The following is a 26,963-nucleotide window of genomic DNA, read 5'->3' on the forward strand; positions in this document are numbered from 1 at the left end:
TTCAATGATGCACAATGAGCAAAATCGGGGGTTAGAGGGTATGCAGTTCGATATACTTCAGACCTGATCATGATCAGCCACAAGCACTATTCCTCCAATAATTCCCTCGAACATGAAATCGGCTTCCTCTCCTTTAGCAATTCGATTAGCTATGAGTGTCTAATCGGCCAATCTGAAAATCTTCAATGCATTCACCATGGCACATAGCAAAACCACGATATGCACAAATAGGAAGACTGAAAATGTCTCCCTCTCTATCGCAATCCCTCGGAAGGTCTTTCACTTCCGTAGTTATGCCAATCACCGGGAGTTTCCATTGCCTAATGATTCTCTGCAGACAACCTTCCGGCTCCACAAGTCAACTTACAAGAAGAGATACTCAACAACTGATGATAAACAATGAGTTACTTCCTTCATTTATTTCTTTTTCATCCAATCATATCATTTCTTCTAGAAGATCTCCTCATAAGGGTAGGTACACTTTATTATTATTTATTACACATTAAATTAATTGCACTTAATAAAATAATATTATAGTAAAGTCAAAGTGCACATGCCTCATAATACGTGTTATCTCCTTATTTCACCTTTAAACCCATGAAACATGAAATGTGAAGCCATAAGCTACTGCAACTCGACCCCCTAATCGATCCTCTTGGCCTACGAGGGTCGGATGATAGGCCAATCCCGTGAAAAACTGACTAATGAGAAGAGGACATTACAGTAGCCATTTCCTATCGTCTCCGAAAATGACTCGAAAAATTGGGAACCCTCAATTTCGCCCCCCTTATAACCTGCCGTACCCGACCCAAAATCTTGGGGTAACATAGTTTGAATACTATGTTGGCCCTAGTTACACAACAGATTCTTCCCCAGTTTCATCCTCTATTCGAGCTGCCACATCTCATCTTCCATCTAGATCTTGAGTATCGTTGCTAAAGATACCAGTCCGTCTTTATAGTTGGAATAGATGTAGGCAGGGAGTAAGATGTTTGTTTATAATGACAAACAATAGCAAATACAATATACAGGGCTTTGAGTTTAAGTACCTAAATATTTCTGTTTCCAATGTACAAATGGTTTGTAGTTCTTATTTATGGTTGGCAGTTGTTATGGGATGTATATGCAGTTGGTGCCAACTGACATACCTGTTCTGGACCAGTCGTATATAATCATCTTTTGGGCATCTATTGCATGGCACAACTTCTGGAGATAGCTTTAATCATGGATACTTCTACCGAAAATAATAATATTTCCATGTATCTTGTCGTATTTATGATATTCTTTTGCTGATATTAATGGTTTCATGATGCATTTCAGTGCTTTATACATGTTACATATCATTTTGTGTTTAGTGTATCTGCTTTTTGATGCTGCACTATATGGAAAGCAATTGCTGGATTGTTAAAGAATGTTGTGAAAGAACCGCTTCTTGTCAATAACAGAACAAGAAATTTGTTCTAGTCCAACATTTTGGGTGGGAATAAAAAAATTACTGCCACTGGAAACATTAATTTGTTATTTCATGAACTGTTGTTATGTAGTTTTCCCAAGATTTCATGGCAAAAAAATTACATGAAGAAAAGTTTGTATATCAATATTTAACTGTTTGGAGTTGCTTTTCTTACAAATCACATTTGAACATTGAAAATGATTTTTTTTGTTGGATGTTCCAGGCTTCTGCATTATATTTATTTCCTCTATTTGGAATGTTTACACTCTTTTCGTTCATCTTTGGGTAAGTCCATATATACCTAAAACTTGTCTCTCTAGTATCAAATTCAAACAAGTTTATCCAATATGCACCTTTCAATGATATGATTGTGCAGAATGAGTAAAACATTTGCCAAGTCTGCTGGAAGTAGTTCCACTCTGAAGACAAGAAGAAAATCGGATCGTAGACATGCCAAGAAGTGGAGTTGAGTGGAAAATGTGACAATTTTTGTGTAGTGCTAAAGGCAATTGGCTAAACATTTGGTGAGCAACGTAAGCTAGCTAAAGATATTTGAAGAGCAAATGCTCGTCTGTTTCATTTATGTTTGATGTATATAAATCTTGCCATAGTAGTTTGATAATTTAGACAATTTTTTTCTTCTTTTAATTATGACATGTTCGTTTGCGTACATTAAGCACTTAAGGATCTATTTGCTTGAAATATATAAAATCTTTTGTGCGGAGGCTATGCGAATGTTATTACTTATAATTTGAGCCTCAAGTTTTTTCAAGTAACAGGCTTAAAAACAAACTTGTGTTGTGTTTGCAGTGTACTAATGAAGATAACTGGATCTTAAAATGTAATTCAGCTGTTTTCTTAAAAACAAGATAGTACATATAAGACTCCAAAACATCGACAAAGTAGAGAACGTTTATGATCAAATTCTTATAGAATATGGGAAGCAAAATTTGCACTTAAAGTGGTCAACATAAAAATCAGGTGCAAAAGAGGACAAATTAAGACAAAGTTTGCATGAGAAAAGGGCACAATGTTTGTGCATGGTAGCGGTATATTTTTCTTATGGATAATTTCCATTGCATGCATCATGCGTTGTTGTGGAAAACTCAAACAGATATATCTCTCAAGCTTTCAAGATGAAGTTACAAAAACCTTTGTGCTGACTTAGGACAAGAAATAGAGCTGTCCACTCCTCTTGGTATTCTTGAATGTGTAGATCCCTGTGTATTATTATTTACTAAAAAATTGGAGGACATGATGTATAAATACTACAAACAAACGAGCTGTTTTTAAACAGTTCATTTTATATAATTAAATTTATTTTATTTTATTTTTTAATTTTTTTTTTCTGTTAGTTATTTGTTACATCTCTCATTCATGAACTTTTTCACATTTGCTTAAATTGTATAACTAGAGATATGATGTTAATTGAAGTTATTGAAAACATATGTTTGATAGATTCATGGAATAAATGATATTAATTCTAACAATTAATGCTTTGTCATATGGATATCTTGTATGGTAAAATGATTATGTTTAACTACCTTTTTATGTCTTAAGAGCTTTTATCATCCTTAGGGAAGGTAGGGAGACTATCATTTGTGAGAGGGGTCTAGACTTGGGAAGAGGTCAAAGTTGCCATCGTTGCTCGATCTTTTAGATAAGCAACCTTTTAAGGTTTGATTAGTAACCCTAGAGCTATTACAGTCAAGTTAGTACTATGTCATTATGTTGTCAAATCCCTATCAACCAGCTGGTCTAGTCAAGGTTGTCTTCTTTATGTTAATCATCTTATTTATAAAATCTAATTAAACATTTTGAACTGGACATGATTTTAATGATATTTTAGTAATGAACTTAGGTTTATGAGTAACTTAATTCTCAACCTATATGCCTATCATCACAATCTCTCTTTCACACACACACACACACGCACACACACACACACACACAGATATATATGCACTTGCATATAAACAAGACAATGCACATATATACATATGCACTTGTGTATAAACAAGACCATGCATGTATATATAGTGCAATGGTGGGGAAATTAGGGTTTCATCAGTTAAGATAATAAAACCACTAATCTCACCGAATCAATCATACCTTAAAAAGGGGGAGTAAATTCAATAGATCTAGCCATAATTCAATTAGGGAAAAGGGTCGAGATCTTAATTAAATTTACTTATAGGTTTTTGCCCCTTTTTAGAGTTGAAATTGGATTTCTATTGTAAAGTTTAGGGTAAAACAATAGAGGGTTGAAGTAGAACAATAATATTAGTGTTCAAGATGTCAGATAGAGCCATAAACAAAGATTTGAGGAGAAGAATTGGATTTGAACTTGTTGCTGAGAATTCGGGTTGAATTTTCAGGACTAGATCGCCCTAGTCTTGTAACTTTTGGACGAGCAAGTGGGATCTTTTCGGATTAGGGAGATGCACAGGATCCACTATCGGAAGATTGGGCAAAGTTCTTAGGACTAGGATGGTAGTTTGTCCCAGTCCTCCGCTTTTCTCTCTTGTAAAAGTTGAACTTGTTCGTCACTGTCTACTTTGTTGGAATATTTGATCGTAGCTCCTGAATCAATTTCATGCATACTAAAAGAGAGAGAGAAAGGGTTTGTGAATATAAATTAACCTTGAATTAAATTGGAGTAGGAAATGTAAATATTGAAGTAAATGTTGCAAGATATACCTTAGGTTTGCAATGGTTGATAGTAATATTGATGATGCAATGCTCTTTAGATGTGATCACAAATGTTGAATGCAATAACATGGCAAACAAATGAACATCAATGACCTAATCAAACACACAAGCTTGCATGGAGATTGATGTGACATTGCTCCATGATGCTTAAAAGATATGATAGGATGAAATGTTGCCTTGAATGCTTGAGAATGCTTGGTGTTGAATGTGCGAATGATGGACCTTCAACGGTCAAATGGAGTCACGAGGACCAAAATCTAAAGGGGAGGGTAAATGTTCACCTACATTTGAAATGAGCTTTGTTTAAGGAAGACTAGGGTGGTATGGCACCCTTGTCTAGATAGGGGTGCCACAATGCCCTTCTGCTCCAAAAACAGGACAAAGAAACCATCAAATAAAGGGGGATAACCCCATGGTGCAACCATGGTTCAGTGGGTCCTCAAAGAGATCAGACCACATTATGCAACAAGAGTAACACAACAGAAGCAACAACAAAATATAGGGTAAATGCAAAATCAGATATTTGCATAATCATATATTCATTGTAGATCATCCGGTTACATGCGGGCTAACATGCCCTGTTACAGACTACATGCTAGATTACAATCCATATGGACCTCAAGAGATATCCAAATTACAAGCTATGAATCTAGATCATCATACTACTTCCTCATACTCCAATTTGCCTCCTAAGGATCACATACAACAATATATACATCATCCAAAACACATCCAAGTTGGCCACAAAAGATCACATTCTCCAAAACAGGAAAATGAAACTTGTAAAATAGGTAGGCCCCAAAACACAAAGATCTCCTTCGCCAAGAACACAAAAGAAGTGCAGACTATCAAGGAAGGTCGACCGAGGACTCAAGAACATTGAGCAAGGCGCCAAATAGATCCTTAAGCCAAGAAAACGCTCCGCATGAGAAGAAATCACCAACTAGCCATTAAGCTCAAAAAATGCTCTGGGAACCAAGAACAACCAATCCAGAAGCAATAACTTACTAAAAAAGAATCCAAATGAATTGGAAATCTGGAATGATAAACAAAAGCAAGCCTGGAAACTAAAAATTTGATCCGCAACAGAAAAGAACCAGCGACTGGAATGCAAAAACTGCAACACTGAACTGAATAAGAACAAAACTAAAAGGAAATATTTTTAGTTGATGCAAGATTGCTCATGGATCAAGGATGCTCCTGCATCAGACACCCCAGGTAGAAAGAGATGTTCCATGAGAGGCAACTCATGAACATCGAAAAGGATTTGGGATAGAGATCCCATGTTCATTTCTAATCCAAACACCTTCTTTATCTGCAAACCTCTTCCTTACCTCCTGCAGAACCTCAACTAGATTCCCTAACTCCCGATTCTCTTTATTTCTCTTTCCTTGCTTCAGACCTACACACAGTCTCTGACTAATGCTCTCTTTCTTTTGCAACTCTGATTTATTTCTACCACAAAACTTCATCCGATCTGCCACCATAACCTTATTGCCATTAGGTTCCTTCTTATTATCAGACTTGTCTATCGGACCCTTCTGCAAATCCATGCCACCATTCGATGTACCCTCTGCAACCTGTTTCTCAACACTGCAACTCTTCTCAAGACTCAAATTCCTCACTTCCTTCTCTTTCTCCCTCAAAGAAGCCAATGTGAATTTCTGCCCATCCTTCTCAATAGTGATTAGGTTTCTTCTACAATCATAGATAACTCCTCTATCAAACGGCCAAGGTCTTCCCAACAAAAAATGACAAGCACTCATAGACAAAACATCACATAAGACCTCATCCCTAAAAGGTCCAATATTGAAATTCACCAAACACTGGTATTTCACTTCTATCTTCTGATCATCTTGCAACCAACTTACCTTGTAAGGACATGGGTGCTTAAGCCTCTTCAATCCAACCTTCTCTACCATCTCCTCAGATACCAAATTATCAGTACTTCCACTATCAACAATAACCTTACAACACTTACCTCTTGATTTACACACAGTTCGAAAAATATTCTTCCTTTGAGTATGTCTGGTATCTTTATTGTTATGCTCCATCAAGACTCTTCTAAACATAAGGGATTCTCCTTGCTCTAGTTCCAACACATTCTCGCCGGTAACTCTAACTTCCCGATCCTCATTTGCCACAATTTCTTGCCATCCCTTGCTTGCACTCAAAAGATCTATGTCCGGTTTCTCCACACTAAACATTTGCCCAAAAATTCTCTGCTGCTACTGCCACTCCCTTTTCTCCCTGTCTTCTAATCAGGTTCTTTACTCCACTTAGGTTTTGATTCTTCAACATTTTTCTTCTCTATATTGTCGCTCATCTGCCCTTTATATCTCTCCTTTCCTCTAGGGTTATTCAGTTGTCTCCTTTTCACTTTCTCCTCAGCCTTCAAAGCATATTGGTAAGCCTCCTCAACTGTGGAAATCTTCAACATACTCATCTCATCCCGAATGTTAAATGCAAGTCAATTTATGTACCTAGCCACCTTCTCCCTATCCATCTCCCTATGTCCAGATCTGATCATTACCTTGTAGAATTCATCGGTATATTTTTTCACACGTGTTTCTCTGCTTCAAGTTCCACAACTTCTTAAACAACTCCAGTTTATAGTCTCCCAGAATGAATTTAGCCTTCAATCTTGCAACCATATGTCTCCATCGGGTGATCTTCATTTAACCATTCTCCACTCTATCTCTTTACAACTCTTTCCACCATAAAACATCGTGCCTTTCAACTTAGTCTGTGCCAACCAGACTCTCTGCGGGTCCTTAATATCCTCAAACTTGAAGTAGTCCTCCAACTCTCCAATCCAATCAATCAGATCTTTCGAATTCAGTGTCTTGGAAAAATTCGAAACCTCCACTTTATGAACTTTACTCACTTGTGCCACCGCGTGAAGAAATCTTTCTTCACTTTCATCTTTCAGTCCTTCAGCCTCTTCGACCTCAAGCTCTTCTCCTTCCTCTTCATACTCATCCTTAGATTCCGGATTCCTCCGCAAGCCAATCAATGCATTTCGTATCTCATTCTTCATCTCATTTTAGAAATCCTCCATCATCTTCTCTACCCTCTAGGGGTTCATCCTTCTTGGCTACATCTCCTCCTTTGCTGCGGTGCAACTGCCTCAACTCGACGATTTGATTACTAGGTTTTGTTTTCCTCTCTTTGGTGATCTATCAAACACTTGCAACTTGCCTCAACTCGACGATCTGTTCACCCAAAGGAATGTCGCAAGGTTCACAACAAGCTTTGATACCACTTGGTGCAACCATGGTCCGGTGGATCCTCAAAGAGAATATACCAGATAATGCAACAAGAGTAACACAACAAAAGCAACAACAAAACATAGAGGAAATGCAAAATCAGATATCCGCATCATCATATATTCATTATAGATCATCCAGTAATCATCTGGTTACATGCGGGCTAACATAACCTGTTACAGACTACATGCCAGATTACAATCCATTCGGACCTCAAGAGATATCTAAATTACAAGCTATGAATCGAGATCATCATACTACTTTCTCATGCTCCAATCTCCCTCATAAGGATCACATATAACAAGATATACACCATCCGAAACACATCCGGGTCGGCCACAAAATATTAGATTCTCCAAAACAGGAAAATGAAATGTGTAAAATAGGTCGGCCGCAAAACGCAAATGAAGTGGGGACCACCAAGGAAGGTCGACCAAGAACTCAAAAACATTGAGCAAGGTGCCAAATAGATCCACAAGCCAAGAAATCACCAACTAGCTGTTAAGCTCAAAAACTGCTTCGGGAACCAAGAACAACCAATTCGGAAGTAATAACTCAATAGAAAAGAATCCAAATGAATTGGAAATCTGGAATGATGAACAAAAGCAAGCTTAAAAATCGAAAATCTGATCCGCAACGGAAAAGAACCAGCTACTGGAACACATTGAAAGAACACAAAAAATGCAACACTGAATTGAACAAGAACGAAACTAAAAGGAAATATTTTTGGTTGATGTAAGATTTCTCATGGACCGGGGATGCTCTTGCATCACCCTGAGATGGGGCCCACTCAGTAGTATTGGCAGGTGACATAAAATTTGGAGTAAAGGGGGGCAAATGGGCCTAGGGGAAATGAAGATAGGTCATGCTAAAGTAGGAGCCCAAACATGAGGTGTGAATTATACTTGGTTACAATTTACGATGCTACAATTAGTTCCCACGCTAATGAGAGTATGAGCCTATGCAAAAACTTGTAGTAAAGTAGAAAGATGAGGAAGAGAGAGAGGAGCAACTAGGAGCGATATCAAACTGAGATAAGACATCACCAGGCCCCCAATCTTAGGATCTTAATTCAGGCAATCACATGTAAGGACACACAAAACAAGACAAACACAAAAAAGTCACACAAAAACAAAGAGAAAAGACATAAAACAGAAGGGGTTAGTACTAAAAGTAAAAAGCTCCGAGTCAACTAGTTAAAGAGACCTTGATAGTCAAAATGTCTCAACCAATAATCTCATTCTTGGAATATTATTACAAGAACACAAGTGGTCACATGAAAAGAGGAGGAGCATGCATTAAGTGATGAACCATGATCCAACAAGTAGCAAAGCTATGAGCTCATGGGAAGGAGAAAGAAGAGAACATGGATGCCATAGGCTAGCAAGATGTGTTATGCTAGGTGATCCATGAGAAGATAAGAAAGAGAGATTGGAATCCACAGGCTAGCAAGCTATGTTATGCTAGGTGTTCCACGTGAACATGAATACTCATAGAACAACAAGCTATGTTATGTTGTGTGATTCATGTACAAAAGCAGAGTCAAAATAGTCTAGCAAGTTGTGTTTTGCTAGTTGCACTCATCTTGAAAATTCCATGCAAGGAGGGTTGAATAGTCTAGCAAGTTATATTATGTTAGTCAACCTACCTTAAAGAAGTTGAAAAAGGAAGAGCCGAAAGGTCTAGCGAGCTAGGTTATATTGGTCAAATCACCCTGTTGCATATGTCGCCGTCTGGTTTTAGGAGTTAAACATCTCATCTAAGACATTAGGTTTGGTTATTTGGGTGCAACAACCTATATAAGACTTGTAATTGAAAAACAAATGTCTGGTTTTGGGAACATCTTGTCTAAGAGTTAGGTTTGGTTTTGAGCATGCACACATTTAGTTTCCAAAATGAAGCATCTCGTCTAAGAGTTAGGTGTGGTTTCGAGTATGCAACAACCCGTATAAGACATGCAATATCAAGAATATGGTACAAAGAGGGCGTGATGTATGTGCACCCTTTAAGTTGTCAACATAGCAATATGTTGATGTCTTAAGGATCCTAGAAACAAGGACAGACACCTTCATCACTAAGGCAATATCCTTTAGGCAACAATGTACATAAACCTAGCCAAAGAGACGCGACTCTTTATAAGAAAGGAAAAGATAGTTGTAAAAGAGATATCTTGCAACAAGTGTAAAAGTAATCTGTTGGATGAGAAGGAAGAGATCTTTGTTCAAAGACATCTACCTCCAAGAGGAGATTTTAAACAAAATTAACATCATTGACCAAAAGAAAGGAAGGAGAACAAGAATTTGTACCTTCCCCTTATTGCTAGGTAAAGGGATTCTTGATGAAAAATAACACAATTTTGACCCAAAGTGAGGGGTTCGTTTATAATAAACATACATTGTCAAGTGAAGAAGAGGTTGTACTCAAGTATATACACTTCTTGCATAAGGCAGAATCTTTGAGCAAACAAACAACTTCACACAAGGAATAACATCGTATCATAGATAAACACCACTCATCATAGGAAAAATGGATCTTTAGAAAGGATGGGAGATAAAAGATAGATTCAATGCCCCCAAGCATCGTGACAGGGAAGGATTACACTCCTTCTAATGAGAGATTAAACATAAGAGATGTACCACTTCAAGCAAAGAATAGGTCCTAAGCAAGGAACACACATGTACTCACATGAAGGAAAATTCAATGTGAGAAAAGACATGAAGTTATGAAAAATACAACTCAAAGGAAGAGACAATCTTCAAAGAGGAGAGAGAGTATTAAATATATTATCCTTGTCCCCTCAAGCAAGGAGACAAGGAAGAATTATGTTGCTTTCCATGTATAATTGGAATTGAAGATGCATCACCACACATGACAAAGAGACCCCAATAAAGTTAAACTACTAATGTTATAGGATAAGGAGCAACATAATAAGGTGAATGGAGTTCTAAGCACCACCTCTTCACCAAGAAATACTGCAAGATCATTTGTAAGAGCTATGCAAGATTGATCATATTGGTCTCAAACAAATTCTGTAAAAGTTTTACAATTTCCAAGAGTGAGAATAACAATGATGAAAAAGACAATACTCATCACCTTCTTTATTCTTATTTTAAAATTTTATGAAAAGAAATATCACATGCCTATCATACTTCAATCTCCAAAAGATTCTTGTAGCTAACTTTTCTTGATGGTCAATATGGCTAGGTCTTGCTTTTTGAGATATAGGACAAGGTGTGCTAGTGGAAGAATAATTGTTTTCTTGAGGCAAAAGAATTGGTAAAGGAGGGGGATTACTTGATATAGAAGCATGTTTTGATGGGCGATAGTTTCTATGCCTTGCAAAATACTCTTTACACATTTGAACCTTACGAGCATCCTCCATAGATGTTTGAAAATTAGGATGTCCCAAACCTTCTTTAGTAAATTGTGTGGGAGGGTCTACAGGGATCTTAATTCCTTGTTCATGTTTTCCAAGTCCTTGTCCTCTATAGCCTTGTTTTGAAATCATATCATATCCAACTTAATAGGATGTTCTCAATTGTGAAGGAGAAGGGCTTTCATTATGAATTTCTTCAAATTTTGTAGTGTAAGGACACATAGAAGGGTCAAAGGGATAATTAGATGAAGAAGGGATATCCTTTGTGGGGAAATTCTCTTTCCTATCATCATTATTCATGTCCTCTTTGGTTGGTTAGGAAGAAGGGTCCCTATCGTGTAAGGCTTCATTTAATGTTATGTCAAGAGAAAGATCATGAATAAAATGCATAACACCATCTTGTCTACCAATATGTTGATGATTAAGATATGCCCTTGGAGAATAAGGAGGATCTAGAGAGATTGATACACCAACATTTTGACCTTGTCCCCATTGTACTAGAGTATGTGTATGATAAGAAGATAGTGTCATGTTACTCTTCAATGGTTTCTCTCTATTGGAGAAATCATCGATAGTAGCATTGATTCTTTCTTCATTCTCACGAGATACCCTAGGAGAGGTAAAAGTGTTAGCCTTTTCAATGTCATCTCTAGGATTCCCATTATGTACAAAATATTTTATGTGATCTACATATCCAATGCATTTTCTTAAAAATATCATCATAAAACAACATACAATATGGATAAAAGCTTTTAAAGATGATTTGCAAGTAAAAAATATCTTTAAAATTCTAATGATACCATATGCAAGAGTATTACTATGAATGAAAAGAAGTAATGTGAAAGAAACCATTATCCAACACATGATTTTAATAAATGTAAATAAGAAGCAATGTAATCACATGTGAAATAACAAACCAATTGGATTTAGTGAATTCCATTATGGAACACCCCAAATTAGATTCAAAAATCAGAAGATAGAAGTATAAGATATGTCGGGTTCACCAAAATGTAATGGTGGAGAAATTAGGGTTTAATCAATTAAGATAATAAAACCACTAATCTCACCAAATCAACTGGACATTAAAAAAAGGGAGTAAATTCAATAGATCTAGCTACAATTCAATTACGGAAAAGAGCTAAGATATCAATTAAATTTAGATCTAGCCACAATTCAATTACGAAAAAAGGCTAAGATATCAATTAAATTTACCTATAGGCTGTCTCCCCTTTTTAGAGTTGAAATTGGATTTGTATTGTAAAGTTTACGATAAAACTATAGAGAGTTGGAGTAGAATAGTGATAATAGAGTGTTCTAGATGTCAGATAGAGCCACAGACAAAGATCTAAGAAGAAAAATAGGATCAAAACTTGTTGAAAATTTGGGTTGAATTATCGAGACTAGGGTGGTAGGTTGCCTTGGTCCTGTAACTTCTGGATGGGCAAGTGGGATCTTTTCTAGATTAGGGAGATGCACAAGATCCACTATCAGAAGATCAGACAAAATTCTCAAGACCAAGATGGTAGATCACTTTGGTCCACTTTTCGCTCCTATAAAAGTTGAACTTGTTCGTCATCGTCCACTCTATCAGAATCTTCGATCGCATCTCTTGAATCAATTTCCTACGGACAAAGAGAGAGAGAAAAAGGGGTTGTGGATAGGGGTTTGTATTGGGTCAAACCCCGGTTTAGGAATTAACCTTGAATTGAATTGAAGTAGGAAATGTAAATCCTGAAGTAAATGCTAAAAGATATACCTTAGATGTACAATGGTTGATATGAAGATTGATGATGCAATACTCCTTCGATGTGATCACGAATGTTGAATGCAATAACATGACAAACTCATGAACATGCATGATCTAATCAAACATACAAGCTTGCATGAAGATTGATGTGACTTTTCTCCATGATTCTTGAAAGATATGGTGGGATGAAATGTCACATTCAATGCTTGGGAATGCTTGATATCGAATGCGCGAATGATGGGGCATTAAGTGGATAAAGTGTGGATGCGAAAATGAATTGACAAGATGCCCTTATATAGGTTTCCCTAGGTAAATTACTGATTAGGCTGACCTCTAATGGTCAAATGGAGCCATGGGGACCAAAATCCATCGGGTCTCGCGAAAATGTCTGCCCACATTTGAAACGGACCCTATTTAAGTGGGACAAGGGCGGTATGGTGCCCTGGTTCGGAAAAGGGCACCATAACGATCTTGTCCTCCAAAACAAGAAACCATCAAATAAAGGGGGATAACTTCGAAATGGGGTCCACTCAACAATATTAGCAAGTGACATAAGATTTAGAGTAAAAGGGGCCAAAACAGACCTATGGAAAATGAAGATAGGACACACTAAAGTAGGAGCACAAACATGAGGTGTAATTTGTACCTAGTTACAATTTATTATGATATATATATTGTGGAGGCGGAAAAAGCAAGACCGGGTGACTAGGACCTAATCCCACTTTAGCCAACAGATTGGGAATACGAAAGAGCCCAGGGAGATAGTTCACTTTGACTACTTCTTATGAGAAAGAGAGAGATAATGATTATCTCTTAGGGTTTCTATTCCTCGTGTTGAATGTGATGAGAAAAATTAGGGTTTGATTGATCAACTAGACTAGGAGATGAACAATGAAGTATATATGAACTGAAATTGAACAAACTTGCATCTATGAAACTAAGATATTGAGAGCAGAGAAGGGGGAGGAATTTGGATGTGTACCTGATGCTGAAACATGCGCCAAACTGACTAGGACCAAGGTGCCATGACATTGTCCTCGAGAACCTGATAGAAAGCTGCAACTGAGGGGATGCAATTCTGATGTTCTGAGCTTTCACCCTACCAAATTTCACCTGAAACTAGGTGGACCAGGGCGTAGGACGAGGGCACTCAGAGAGGACCATGAGACCCAGAAAGAACCAGGGTGCCCAGAGAGGACTAGGGCACTCAAGGAGGACCAGGTCGCAGTACCAGAGCACCTAGAGAGGACCGAGGTGCTCAGGGAGGACCAAGTCGTAGGACCAAGGTGCCACACCCATGTCCTGGTGATTTCTGCTAAAATTTGATCTTCTGGACTGTGTCGGTGTGCTCTACTAGACCTGAAATTTATAGTGACTATCAGATTCTGTACTTGTGCCTACAATTGAAAATAGGGTTTTGGGTGGCTATATAGGGTTTTGCCTCAGTCAAACCCCTGTGTTGGTGATTTCCACCTCCACAAATAACTAATTTGTATAGTAAAATAGAGGTGAACTCACAAAGCTGGTTCCCATTTTTTTGTACACCCTGATTTTTGTTGAAATCATACATTTTTTTTAAAATACAATGATTTAAGCTTTAAGAGGTCCCATTTTAAGTAATTAATTGAAGAGAGTTAAATCAAAGGCTCTTAGATCAAAATTTCTTGGATAGAACCTCTCTACTTCTAAATCATACTTGCAATGGAGTCTCCTTGCATCTATCAAATGCTGATAAAAAACCAATTTTACATTAGCTTTTGGGGGGTCGAATTAATTCATTTTTAAAAAAAAAGTATTCAGTCCTTGTTATAAGATTTCCAAATAGTATAACAATTAATATATTTTTATTTTATTTCTTATGATTGTAGGTTTTTTACCAAACATGAACTTCTTTGTTCAATGCATTGGGAAAAATAGTAAACTAATTCAAAACAATTCTAAAAAATATCTACGCACTAGGTATTGATGTTTTCTTTCTAACAAAAAAAGAAAATTGAATTTTGATATATATAGAACAAGTTATGTATTCAAACGTACACCTATATCTAAATTATAATTAGTCGAACTTCAAAACTTAATAAAATGAAAAATATTTAACATATCACTATCAAACCAACTGCATGCCCTGGGTATTGATGTTACAAACCAAAATTGAAAAAAATTAAGTTTTTATCATTTATAGAAAAACTTTTTTGCGTTTCGGGATACACATCACTCTTAAAAAATGTTGTTTGCTGTAAAAAAACTACTTTTTGAGGGAGATGGAAAAATCAATAAAATTTTATTCAAACAAATTTGAAAAAAAATAAAATTAGAATCTACAAACAAGATGTTAAAAATCACTAGTTTATATCATCTTCAAATTCTTAACAGTTTAAAAGTTATAGGTCTCGAAAAGTGAAGGTTTTTTTCAAAATATTCATATAAGTGTCAAAGTTGGTCAAAAAGTGGGAATCAGTATTGTGAGTTCACCCATAGTGTGTGCAAAAATCTTGTTTGTGTGCAAGACCCTAAAATGAAAGCAAACAATCTAGAGCAACCCTAAAGAGTAAACCCTAATTGCTTATAATTGACAAAGTAAATGCTCTAAATCAATGATGCAAAGTGATCTAAGACATGATTGTAAATATGCGAATTGATGTAATGAAGCTCATGCAAATATATTAAAATAACTTGAAACCATACCCAACCCCTAAGGGAGGGGTACAAGTCAATCATTAGTAGGTGATCTCCTATTATTCTTCAATGTCTTCAAGGCTCCTAATTGATGATGAATTTTTGATGAAATGTTGTTGAATGTTGTTGAAGACTCCACATAGGATTCTCTTTCACTACATAGAAGACTCCTTGTGCTCCAAAAACCTGCTCTTAAATTCTTAGATCGATAGATAGATAGATCCTAGTTGCCTTCAAATGAAGAAAGGGAGCTCTTATGTATGAAACCCTAGATCTTAATTTCGATTTAATTTTGTCTTTAGGCTGACCTAGGATTTGAATTTCTCGCCAATCTTTTGGGGTTAAGCATTTTAATATCATAGAATTATGCTCTTGAAATTTCGGGAAAAAAGACGAGGACCATGCCCACTTTGCACATGGTCTGACCAACTTTTCACTAAATTTTCAGGGTTGTTAGATATGATGATATTAGAGCGAATCCCAAAGTTATAGCTGATTTTGAGGTATTTTGATATGCGAAATTGGGCCTTAAAGGTCGAAATAGGACATAATTAGGGTTTATGATTTAATGATTTATTGGAGGAATAAAATAAAAAGGGGCACACTTAGGGTAAAGGGACCAATTTTATGATGTGGGGAGTGATGAAATATGACTTTAGATTTAATTAAATGCTTAGAGGGAAATTACAATGCAAGATGCAAACACACTAAGGCAGGTGCTAAATTAAGTGCAGAATTGTACCACCCTAACAAGGGTGTACAATTTACGACACTACATTTAGCCCCCACTTTAGCGGTCATATGACACTACGTGCATATGCAAGCTAAATTAAGGAAAAGTAACCATTCATGAAAAATGATATATTCACAAGTTGTCAGACGAAGCCCCCAACGGTATATGCAGTACAGGGTTAGGAACTACACCCTACAAAACCATATGTTAGATAAAATAAAAAAATCACCTAAATCCTTACTAAGGAAGGTGATGAAAATTCGAGGGTAGCTATATATGCCCCCCTATTTCGACTTGCTAATTTTAGTGAGTTGAAACAGGGTATTATGTTTACCACATCGAATTGTGAGAGAAGATTGATGACAAATGATCACAAAATGATTCGATACAAGATCAATAACTAATGGAGAATAATTTGGTAAGAAAGAGAACTAAACCTCAATTCCAACACAACAAAGAGTGTGAGGATTTGAGAGCTCTCTAACACAAGATGAAATATTTAAATGGAAACAAATGCCATAGGTATAATCCAAAAATGCAACTCCATAAAGGAAATTGGAAAAGAATGGAGGGGTTAAAATGACATCAAAGAGAGATTATTTATAGCAACACTCTTCTAAAAGAAGGCAAGAGATCTTCATCAGGGACATGCACATTCACAAAATATAAGGGTTTATTATAAAATATATTACTCAATGAAGAAAAGAAATTGATGAATGATCAAAGACTTCCAACACCAAGGAGGAGGTCCCAATTAAGGATATGTACTTAAGATCCTCATTAGGGATGCTTGTTCCAATATGAGAGAAGTAATTCAAATATGAATACACATCTACAATCAATAAGAAATCCTTATAGAAGACACTACTTCACAAAGGGGAAATTTTAATCTTAAGATGAGAGATATTTGAAATCACTCTTGCCCCCCATGTATAGGGAGATGAGATGAGATAGAAATAGGCTATCATGTTGCTTCCAAAAGTATGATTTCATGTGAAATTGTACCATCATGAATGCAAATGAGCCCCCAATGAGTGAGCTACCAATGTCACATAATGATGAGCAACATAATAGCCATCAATGTTATTTAAGGACATGATAGATTGAATGAGGTATTTGAATATGACATGTTAAATGCTCTACTATAAGTGAGATTGAAAACATGTATAAGATGGTGAATGTTAAAAAGTATTTAGCAAGAGAGAAGTTTATAGGAGAAGAATAGGTCACCAAGTCATACTTTTCTTGCACAGAAGAAATGTAAAGACGTATTTTATTCTATATTCAATTATAAATCAAAATACTTTATTCTTAAATAAACTCATAATTCTTCTAATAAGTCCATTTCAAACACTTTTACATTCTAAGCTCTTAAAGATGTTTCCAATACTATCATAATAATCACAAAATTTCTATAAAGAGATAAAGATTCTTTATTCAAATAAGGAAATGTTGTAGTATCTTATTCATATCTACATACAATATTTAGGCCTTTCTAATGCCTTAAGTTTAAATAACAAAACATAAAGAAAAGGAAGAGATGCGTCCTTTGATCTGCAATCGAAGCTATCTTCAATATATTCTTTATAATGAAGACGAGAACAAGATTCATGTGCTTTTTCTGCCCAACCTTGAAGTTTACACTTCCTTAGAATTCTTGGTCAATCAAGAATACTCGATCCTGCACAAATTGCTTAGCAAAAGAATTCAATAGACAAGATGGAATCTGGTGCGTGCCTAAAATGATACATGCATTTTTAATTTTCTAATTCAATAAATAAATAATCAAGTTCATTCAAGGATATGGTAGAGTGGATTAAAAAAAATCCATCTATTTCAATGATCAATTGGTTACTCGACCAAGTATAATGCCATGCATAGCAAATACTATAGTTTGGAAAAATCAAACTCTCTCTCTATAATCCATATTCGGAACCTGTCCTGGAAGGTAACTTTCCAAAAACACAAGCCTATCTAGCTTTTTCCAAATAGATCTAGAATAAATATTATATAGAAGACAATCTTTCATTTGTTTGTTAATTCTAGCTTCCTATTTCTCACATGATAAAAATACAATGTTAAAGAAGACAATCTTTCGTTGAATAGAACTATAAGAAACAATCTTTCATCTACAACCAATTACATCTAATAAGAAAACAATCTTTCATGGACAAAAAAACATATATATCCGAAAAGCGAATAATCTTTCACTTCTATCTTTTCGAGTAAATCAAAGTCAAGAATTAAAACAAGAAGGTGTATCAAATTTATGTATTTTAACATATAATCAAATAGAAATAATTACACATTCTTTTAACTAACTTATTTAATGCAATCCTAACATGTGTTTCCTACGAATTTCGTACTTAACTATCTAAGTTCAATAATTCCTTCTATGAATATTAAATAAGATGATATCTCATGATACATATACCTATATGGCTATTTAAATGAAACTTTCAAACAAAACCATCATGACTTCTATTGCATGAATCTAAATCTAAGTTTAGCTATTTTCTTCAATATCAAACTAAGCAAGAAAATCTCAATATATTTCCATCCTTAATTTCTAAATATATAATAAACAATTGCTCGAATAAGAGCCTACCTCTGTAATTCGATATCAAATCTGTGATGATCAACACAACTCTTCTTTCAAAACTGACTGCGACACTCTGTGATTTCCAAAGCTTATCATCTTCTAAGTTATCCGTTTCCTTTCTTGCAGTGTTCTAATGTCACTAATCTCTATTTAATGATCTCTCTTCTCTATATTTTTCCAACTGTCTACTTCCCAAAACCCACAGTTGATATATATATCTGATCGACTCTATGGGTATTCCTATTTTTTTGCCAAATTCCTTGGATGGTGGACTCTAATCTCCATTTTAAACTTGACACCTCTATTAGTTATGATATCGTATTAGTCCCAAAAGGATTATAACTACGAAGAAATGCTTGCATATCATTCCATGAACTGCACATACTGTATTTTTGCTAAAGAATCCTGCAACTAATCACCCATGTTACTGTTGATCACACCACGTCTAACAGTTCTGCTAAACCTACAGTTCATGATCAACACAAACACTAAGTGTTTGTTGGTTTGCATAATTGATAATAATCTCGATTCCCTCTTAACTTGCTGTTCACTATTAGTCGCCAAAAATAGAGTCTTAAAATTATCGACTTCCTCTGCTTCAAACAAGGTTACGTATGCTTGATACACGGTATACATCACATGTAGTCTGAGTTTGAGTTCAATACAAATACTTAAGTGCTTGTTCTGCGACAAGGTCAATGTTAATATCGCTTAACCTTTGCAAACAGTTTCTAAGTCTCTTGTCTATATATATATAATGATTACATATGTGAAAGTATGAACATAAAGATTATGTATATGAAATACATACGTCATGATTATGTATGTGTATATATATACATAATATGCATGATTATATATATATATATATATATATATATATATATATATATATATATATATACATAATTTCAAAAAGTAATGAAATTAAATTTCATGATAATACGATATATATATATATATATATGATCGAATTTATATTCAACTCATACGCGCGCGCGCACACACACACACAATTATTGTAACACAAGAGTGAACATAAGTAGGATAGATCATCAATTACACGTATCTACATCCAAAGATTGTGAAATTCTACAATCAATATACATAGTTAATTTTGTTCTAACAACAAATCTTTCTTAAAATAAAGTATCTCATTTGCAAGTACTCACGCAACTCGAATTTTTAAATAAATCACAAGATCAAATCATACAATCATCATACATAAATTTATAAGCTCTAATAGTGGTGTGTGAGATTCCATCTATTCTAGCAAAGTCCATGAGCTAAGACAACTAACCATGTTCTCGCCTTCATTCGCGTTCACCTGTTCCTGTAATCATTTGCACTCAATAGATCATTAGCGACGACGATCCCAATTTATAATAAAAATAGCACTAACCATTCAATTGCATTTACATAAGTAAAGTAATGTAAATCATTTCATTGAATTTGAATTTCTATCTATATATTTTATTTTTCATCTCATTTCACTAAAATAAATTTTTTATTTCCATTTCAATTTCATTGCACAAACAAAAAGAAAACATTATTTTCCTAATAAAATAATTATTGATAAATATGATTCGTGACAAGAAATCTTAGGAGAGGGATAAGTGTAATTCATTAGAGCCTTATTCCTAGAAGAAGGGATTTTAGAATGAGTGAAAAACAAAGTCTCATAAGTGGGATTATAAATCTCTCGAGGAGATTCATAAAGAGATTTGTTCATCACCAAGATTTCCTTATGAGGGGGATGAGTGTTGAAAGAAGTAGAAGATGATTTAATTAAGGTGAGGTCATCATCACTACTAAATATAGTATTCACATTGAGAGATGGTATTTTATATGCTTTGGTGGGCTTAGAAGGATTATATCGAAGTCCAAATGAAGCTTCATGTGTGTTATGTTCCAAAGGAACTTTAATTCCTTGTTCATTTGCACCACAATCATCACCATTATATCCATTCTTAACTAAAATGTGAAAACCAGGACCATAAAGGGATGCCAAATTAGAAAGAGATGGTGATGCCTCATAGGTCTCAGTGCTATATGAATTAGAGGAAGGATTTGAAGAATTATTTGAATTAAAAGAAGCCACAAAGTGGTTACTTAGTTGTTTAGACAAAGTTCCCTGATATCATTTGATAGCACTCCTTCGAGAGAAAAGATATCTTCAGGAGGAGATTCTGATTGAGTAGAAGAATCAAGAGTACCAAAAGGAACAAGATCATTAAAGGGAATATATGTATTTGAATAAGTAGGAAGATTAGAAGAAGAATGGGAAGTAGTTGAACAAGAAGATCCAAATTTTAATTATTCTTGAGGATTGTCAGCTAACAAGGTATATGTCTTATTGTTATAAATGAACTTGACTTGCCTATGAAAAGTTGAGGGGACAACTTGCATGCTATGAATCCAAGGTCTCCCTAAAATAAGGTTATATGTCAAATTACCAAGCATAACATGAATAGGTGTAGATATAGTAACATAACCTACCTTAATAGGCAAGGTTATGATACCTAAAGCTTGTTTAGCAAAATTATCAAAGCCTCAAATAGTAAGAGAAGCAGGTTCGATGAGAGAATGATCCACATTAATCTTATCCAATAAGTCCACACCACAAACATTAAGGCCAGACCCATTGTCCACAAGGGTTCGTCTTATAGAACTATTATTGATAATAATGTTGGAATCCAGGAACACTAAAAGCGGGGGGGGGGGGGTGAATCAATGTTCTGCTGGTATAAACAATTTTAACCTTATTAAAGCATGCATACACCAACCGATATACCGGTACATTAAGAATTGAAAGAAGTAAAGCAACCAATAAGCCAATCACATAAATGAACACCATAACACATAGAATTATACATAGAAAACCTCAAAGAGGAAAAACAATGGTGGGGTTTGTGACCCACAATATCAATTCACTGGCTATATGAAGAGATATTACAAAATAGAGGGGCCTGCACTTGCAGGAAGGCTTACAGTCTAGAGCACACTGCTCAATCAAAACAAGAGCCTCACTGACTACATACAAATCCAAACTTCAGTTCGAAAAAATGAGTGAACTGCTAAGATAGAATCTTCTATGCCATAATACAATTCCGGTTAAGCTCTGTCTGTTCCGGTCTGAAACCCAAAACCCTTTACCGGAATAACCCTTTACAAAATATCCTCACATACATAATCTCTCTGATATATTTCACATCTCCTTCCTAATACATATTCACATGATATCGCATTCACATCTCCATTACCATGTCCACTATCAAAATGATCTAATCCAACTGACCTATATACCCTATACAACTTATCATGCCTTATGTCGGCTTACAAAGATAACTACAATATTAATATACATGTCGGCTAGATAACATAAATACATGAATATCAAAAATAATTGCCGATGCCAGATCCAAAAGATGTCGGTCTCCAATACCTAAACCATGTCGTCCTGCATTGCCGATAACCAAAGAAATCCTTTCATCCTATCGGTGATGGTGCCGGTGAAGTGTCTTCCGGTGGAGTGTCTTCCGGTACACAACTAACAAAAAATATGAAGCCGAAACAAGATACCATGTTGCCATCAATGAAAACATAGTGAAACCAACCAATTGAGTGTCAACTGCCAACAATCTCCCCCTTTGGCATTGCTGGCAACACTCATGTGAAAAATGGTCATGGTGTCATCTGTCGGTTTCATCCTGCCTTCTCCCCCTGAGCTGAATATTCTTGAATACAAAATACTCCATAGTTCCATAGTTTTCCATTTATATACTCCCCCTATTGTATACAACTCCCTTTTTATTTTTCACATCTATATCAGTCCCCCTTTGACATCAATGCCATACAAAATTCCAAAAAAAAATGCCAAAGATCCAAAACTGTATAATGAGTATCCCAAAAATATCTTTCCGGAGCTTAACAAATTTCAAAATTTCCAGATAGACCTTCTCCAATAACTCAAGATAAGTATCCCAACCGGATTTGAAAGTTCCAGAAATAGATACAAGTCCATTTAGTATATGAGAAAATGAATCTTTCTCACTTAACTCTTCCGGTGTGGGATTTCCAACCATATCCATACATTCCTTCTTATGTACACTGAGTGAATCCAACTGGGGACTCACCAAGCCTCTAAGAATTTTGTCTCTTCTTATGATTTTTTCTTTTTCTTTCTCAAGAATAGAAATTTGGGCTTCCAAAACCAAAATTTGACCATCAATGGATGTAATCAATGAATTCAATCCATCAAAAGAATTAGTTATGCTTGCAATTTTCTCCTGAAATTCCTTAATCTTGTTATCCACATTAACTGTAAGAACATCTGTGTTACAATATACTCTGTATATATTTGTACACTGTTTCAAAGAATTATCTACCAGTTTCAACTTTTCATCAATCTTCTTTCTCTCAGACTCAATTACTTGATCAAATGTAGCTCTTTTAGCCCGCGTGAACCTCTCTAGTGCTTGCCAGTTTGAAATCTATTGCAAGGATTAAAAATCCTTTGAAATATGCTCTATAATTGTCTTAAGCTTGTCGGATGGGCTCACTTCGCTATCATCTTGCACTTCGGGACTAGTCTATGCAAAACAATGATAGATTGATCAATAATGACTTTATCGATAGATCCCTCTTTCATCAATTTCTGTGTAGCCATCATCATGAGTTCAGTAGGACTCATATCAGTTATGTTTTTCTTTACAACCTATGAGGTGTCAATTGACAACAATGATGGACCTACTACCGGTTCCCTGCCGGATTCCTCTTTCTTCTCTTTTGATGTTTTATCCTTTATAGCTTTCTCACTTGCACCGGTGGCTTCGCCAGTTGGTACAGTCTCTGTAACTGCCGGAACTGTGACCTTATCTTGTACATTTGTATTTGGAGGACTGTTGTCCTCAACATTAGTATCCTGTATATTATCAATCTTTTCACTCTCTGTTTTTGCTGGTATCTCAACATTTGCCTGTACATTTGTATCTACCGGGGGCTCAATTTCCACTATCTTAATGTTTTTCAAAATTGAGGGTGAAGTACCCATAATAACCTTTCCTTTTCCTTCAATCGGGATGTTTGCAGTGTTCATTTTTGATTCCGGTGAAGTTAAGAAACCTTAGTTCTCTTCAAAGAACTTAACCCATGCCTTGTAGGTCTTTTTTATTAAATCATTTACCCTTCCTAGTATAAGACGGGTTATTCTATGTTTGCTGTTAAAGATTTTTCTATCTGCCACCTCAAGTGTCCTTTCCATTTCCTCTGGAGTAATAGAAACACAAACAAACAACAACTCTTAAATTTTTATTGCATTGCTGACAGTCTCCTAGTATCTAGCATATCATATAATATTGTCGGTATTTGGTCTTCAATTTCTATCAAGGCTTTCTTATAAATATCCAAATATAATAAAACTGCTTCCTCTACCTCTCTTTGTTCATCATTATCTAAACGATCATAGTAAAACTATACTTTCTTTAACATGCCATCCTTAGTTATTTCATCTACTAACTTTGCACAAGTTTTTGGTGGAATGATAGCTACATTACCAAATAGAATAGTCATATCAATGTCATTCTTCTTCTTTCTTTTTGCAGTACCAGATGGAGCTAAAGGTGTTACTTTTGGTGCTTGCTTATGTGCCGGTAACTTGAATGTAACTTTCCTAACTAGTTGTTTCTTAGCTTCTACCTTGGTTTCCTTTGTTTTCTTCCTCCCTTTTGAATGCCAAGGGTGTGTCATCCTCAGATGTAGACTCTGATGTGATACACTCAATGAACACTTCTGGTTCTTTTTTCTTCTTGTCTTTCTTCGGGACAACATCAATTAATGCTTTGATGCCCTGTGAAACCTTTTCTACAAACTTGCTTGCCTTACCTTCCTACTTCTCTCTTTTCTCCCAGTTGAGCTCTGTTTCAACCTCTTGTGTCTTCTGTTTAGCAGTACCACATGGATTCTTAGCTACATCAACAAGAGCATCAATCAACATTTTTACATAAGAATCAAGGATATGTGCATCAACTTCATATCCCATTTCCTCAATCCAGATCTTCCGGGGCTTGATTGCTTCCATAAGTGTTTCAAATTTCTTTACCATGAAGCATATATCAGTTGAGTATTTCTCAACAATATGATTAGGAACCCTTTCCCTAGATTTCATAGCCTTTTGGAATCCTTTAAAATATCCCCATACTTTATCATCCCCGTGACTGCCCAATGTAGCAATTGATTGTTTCAATTGTCTCCCTACTGGGATATCAAATTCCCATTGTCTCTTTTCAAAACTGAGAGTGTCATTCATGAAAAATGGCATTAAGCAAACAATTAAGTTTCCATACCGGAAAGTCCCTTTCTTTTCACCTTTAATCTTTCTTAGGTTTATTAACAATTCATCTAACATCCAACCACATAGTTCCAATTTCTCATTTTCTCTCATCATCTTGTAAGCTAGGAAAAGACAGGAGCTGAAACAAAATTTTGTCGGTTCGACTGATTTACCTTATAACCGATGATCATGCTACCGAATCTGATGTCTGTGTCGGTAATAGTGCTTATTATCATAGATCATTTGTTCGATGTTGCACCCGTAATCTTGTTGACATAATCATTAGAAACCTTCTTATTTGGATGTTGCCCAACCTGTGGTAAACTGGTGATTACCCTGATGGCTTCCTTTGTAATCTTGTAAGGTCTATCCAACTAGATAAACTCTCCATGTACTCTGCTCAAAAGATACCTAACTATTTCATCTTCGAATTATAGAATGTCCAAAATGCCGATAAACCCCAAGTCTTCAATGTGCTTGTATGCAGGTTTGATCTTTCTAGAATCTCCCATAAGCTCACTCATGTACATTCTCTTTATGTCAAATGTCCTGAAATCCTCAATGTAACAGTGTATATATGCCCTAACATCTTCGACATACACAACTCCCTTCGGAACATGAGAAAATTCTCCAACCAAATCTTCCAGGGTAGTCACATGTAGATACCACTTGGAAATTGGCTTGGGTCAGTCCTTGACCTCTATAACGGTCGAATTTGCAACAAAGATGGGAAAAAATGATGATCCTGATTCCATGATTAAAGAAAAATACTTGTTAATTGCTTCTGGTAAAAAAAACCTTAACAAACTCTACCAGTCGCCGGTGAAGTTGCTCAAGAAGATATTTGATCACATTGAATATCCTTTAATCGATCTGAATTGCTCTTAATCACACTGAATTGCTCTGAATGCAAGATGATAAAAAATTAAGTGAATTCGACCTTTTATCCTCCAAGAAAAACCCTAATCCGTCATTGATATAAATGACTTTTGGTGAAAGATACCGGATCTTGAACAAAACATATCCATGCTGGATAAGCATCTCCAATGTCTGAAATATCTTCCAGAACCTCTTCTTGGGGCATATACAACATCTTCATGAATTTTGCCTACCCCTAAGGCATCTGCCTTAGTTACTGGATGAGCTACCTACCAGTGCAGGAGTAACCTGCTCTGCCAGATAAGTAACCGATGCATTCCCATTTGCAGATTGATCTTCAGTCTTCCTGACCCATCTCTTGGTACGATCTTGCCAAATTTCACTAACCTTTTCTTTCCCTTTCTCATTTGATCCTCCATTTCCAACCGGTGGATTTCTACTTCTACTGAATTTAGCAATATGTCCAACCTCATTACATGCATAAGATGTAACGTTGTTATTTTGAATTGGTTTTCTAAAATCGGTATAATTGCTTGACCTGCACTGATTAGCCATATGTCCAAATTTTCCACATGCATAGCTGGTGCAGGAGCACCAACTTTAAAAACTTGATTATCCTACCTTGTTATGACTCCTAAGGGGTCTTGGAATTTTTATTTCATGCTAGGAGTCATTAGTCTTGTTTTTGATCCTTTTGTGAGGCCTAGTCCCAGGTTTGGCAATTTATGAGCCACTCCGTCAAATTTGGTCAAAGGGTCATAAAACTTGAGTTTTGAGTTATTTTCTTGTTTTTGGAAATAAATTGGTCCTTCATGACCATTGGTAGGATTTAGAAAGTTAGTTTGCACTTTTAAGTGCTTTTGAGCAAAAATTGTCAAAAAGTGTCAATGTTGTCATCACAACACTTGACAACTTTTTGTTTGTAAGAAAATATCCTTCCCCGTTGAATAATTAGTTAAAAAATTGGATTTAACCAATGGGGGAGGCCTTCATAAGCCCTTTCAGGTGGGTGATGAAGGAGTTGACATAAATTTTCATTTGGCAATCAATAAAGAAACCTTGTTTTCCTGCAAATAGTCACGTTTTTTTCTCTTGTATGGATTTTTTTCGGACTACTGGGAGGTTATAACTTATGGATTCAGATTTGGGGGCCTCTTAACTTTCTTTTTATTTTTATTTGAGGTC

The 26,963-nt window shown here is 35.7% G+C and overlaps 1 protein-coding gene across 12 annotated transcripts in view; it reads left to right on the forward strand.

Annotated features, from left to right (window-relative positions):
* LOC131033927 (uncharacterized) overlaps positions 1–2,731 on the forward strand; it is a 73,323-nt gene extending 70,592 nt beyond the window's left edge. For 7 of the 12 annotated variants that reach the window (XM_057965238.2, XM_057965237.2, XM_057965240.2 and 4 more), the window contains 2 exons: positions 1,677–1,738; positions 1,830–2,182. In XM_057965238.2, coding sequence (XP_057821221.1) covers positions 1,677–1,738; positions 1,830–1,923 — 156 coding nt within the window. In that variant the 3' untranslated portion in view covers positions 1,924–2,182. Of the gene's footprint in view, positions 1–1,676; positions 1,739–1,829; positions 2,183–2,263 lie in introns of those variants that run through there. The other 5 variants (XR_009103715.2, XR_009103716.2, XR_009103714.2 and 2 more) reach the window with 4 other exon arrangements.
* Positions 2,732–26,963: the final 24,232 nt, after the last annotated feature.

The sequence above is a fragment of the Cryptomeria japonica genome, chromosome 7 (assembly GCF_030272615.1).
Source record: "Cryptomeria japonica chromosome 7, Sugi_1.0, whole genome shotgun sequence".
Lineage (NCBI taxonomy): Eukaryota > Viridiplantae > Streptophyta > Pinopsida > Cupressales > Cupressaceae > Cryptomeria > Cryptomeria japonica.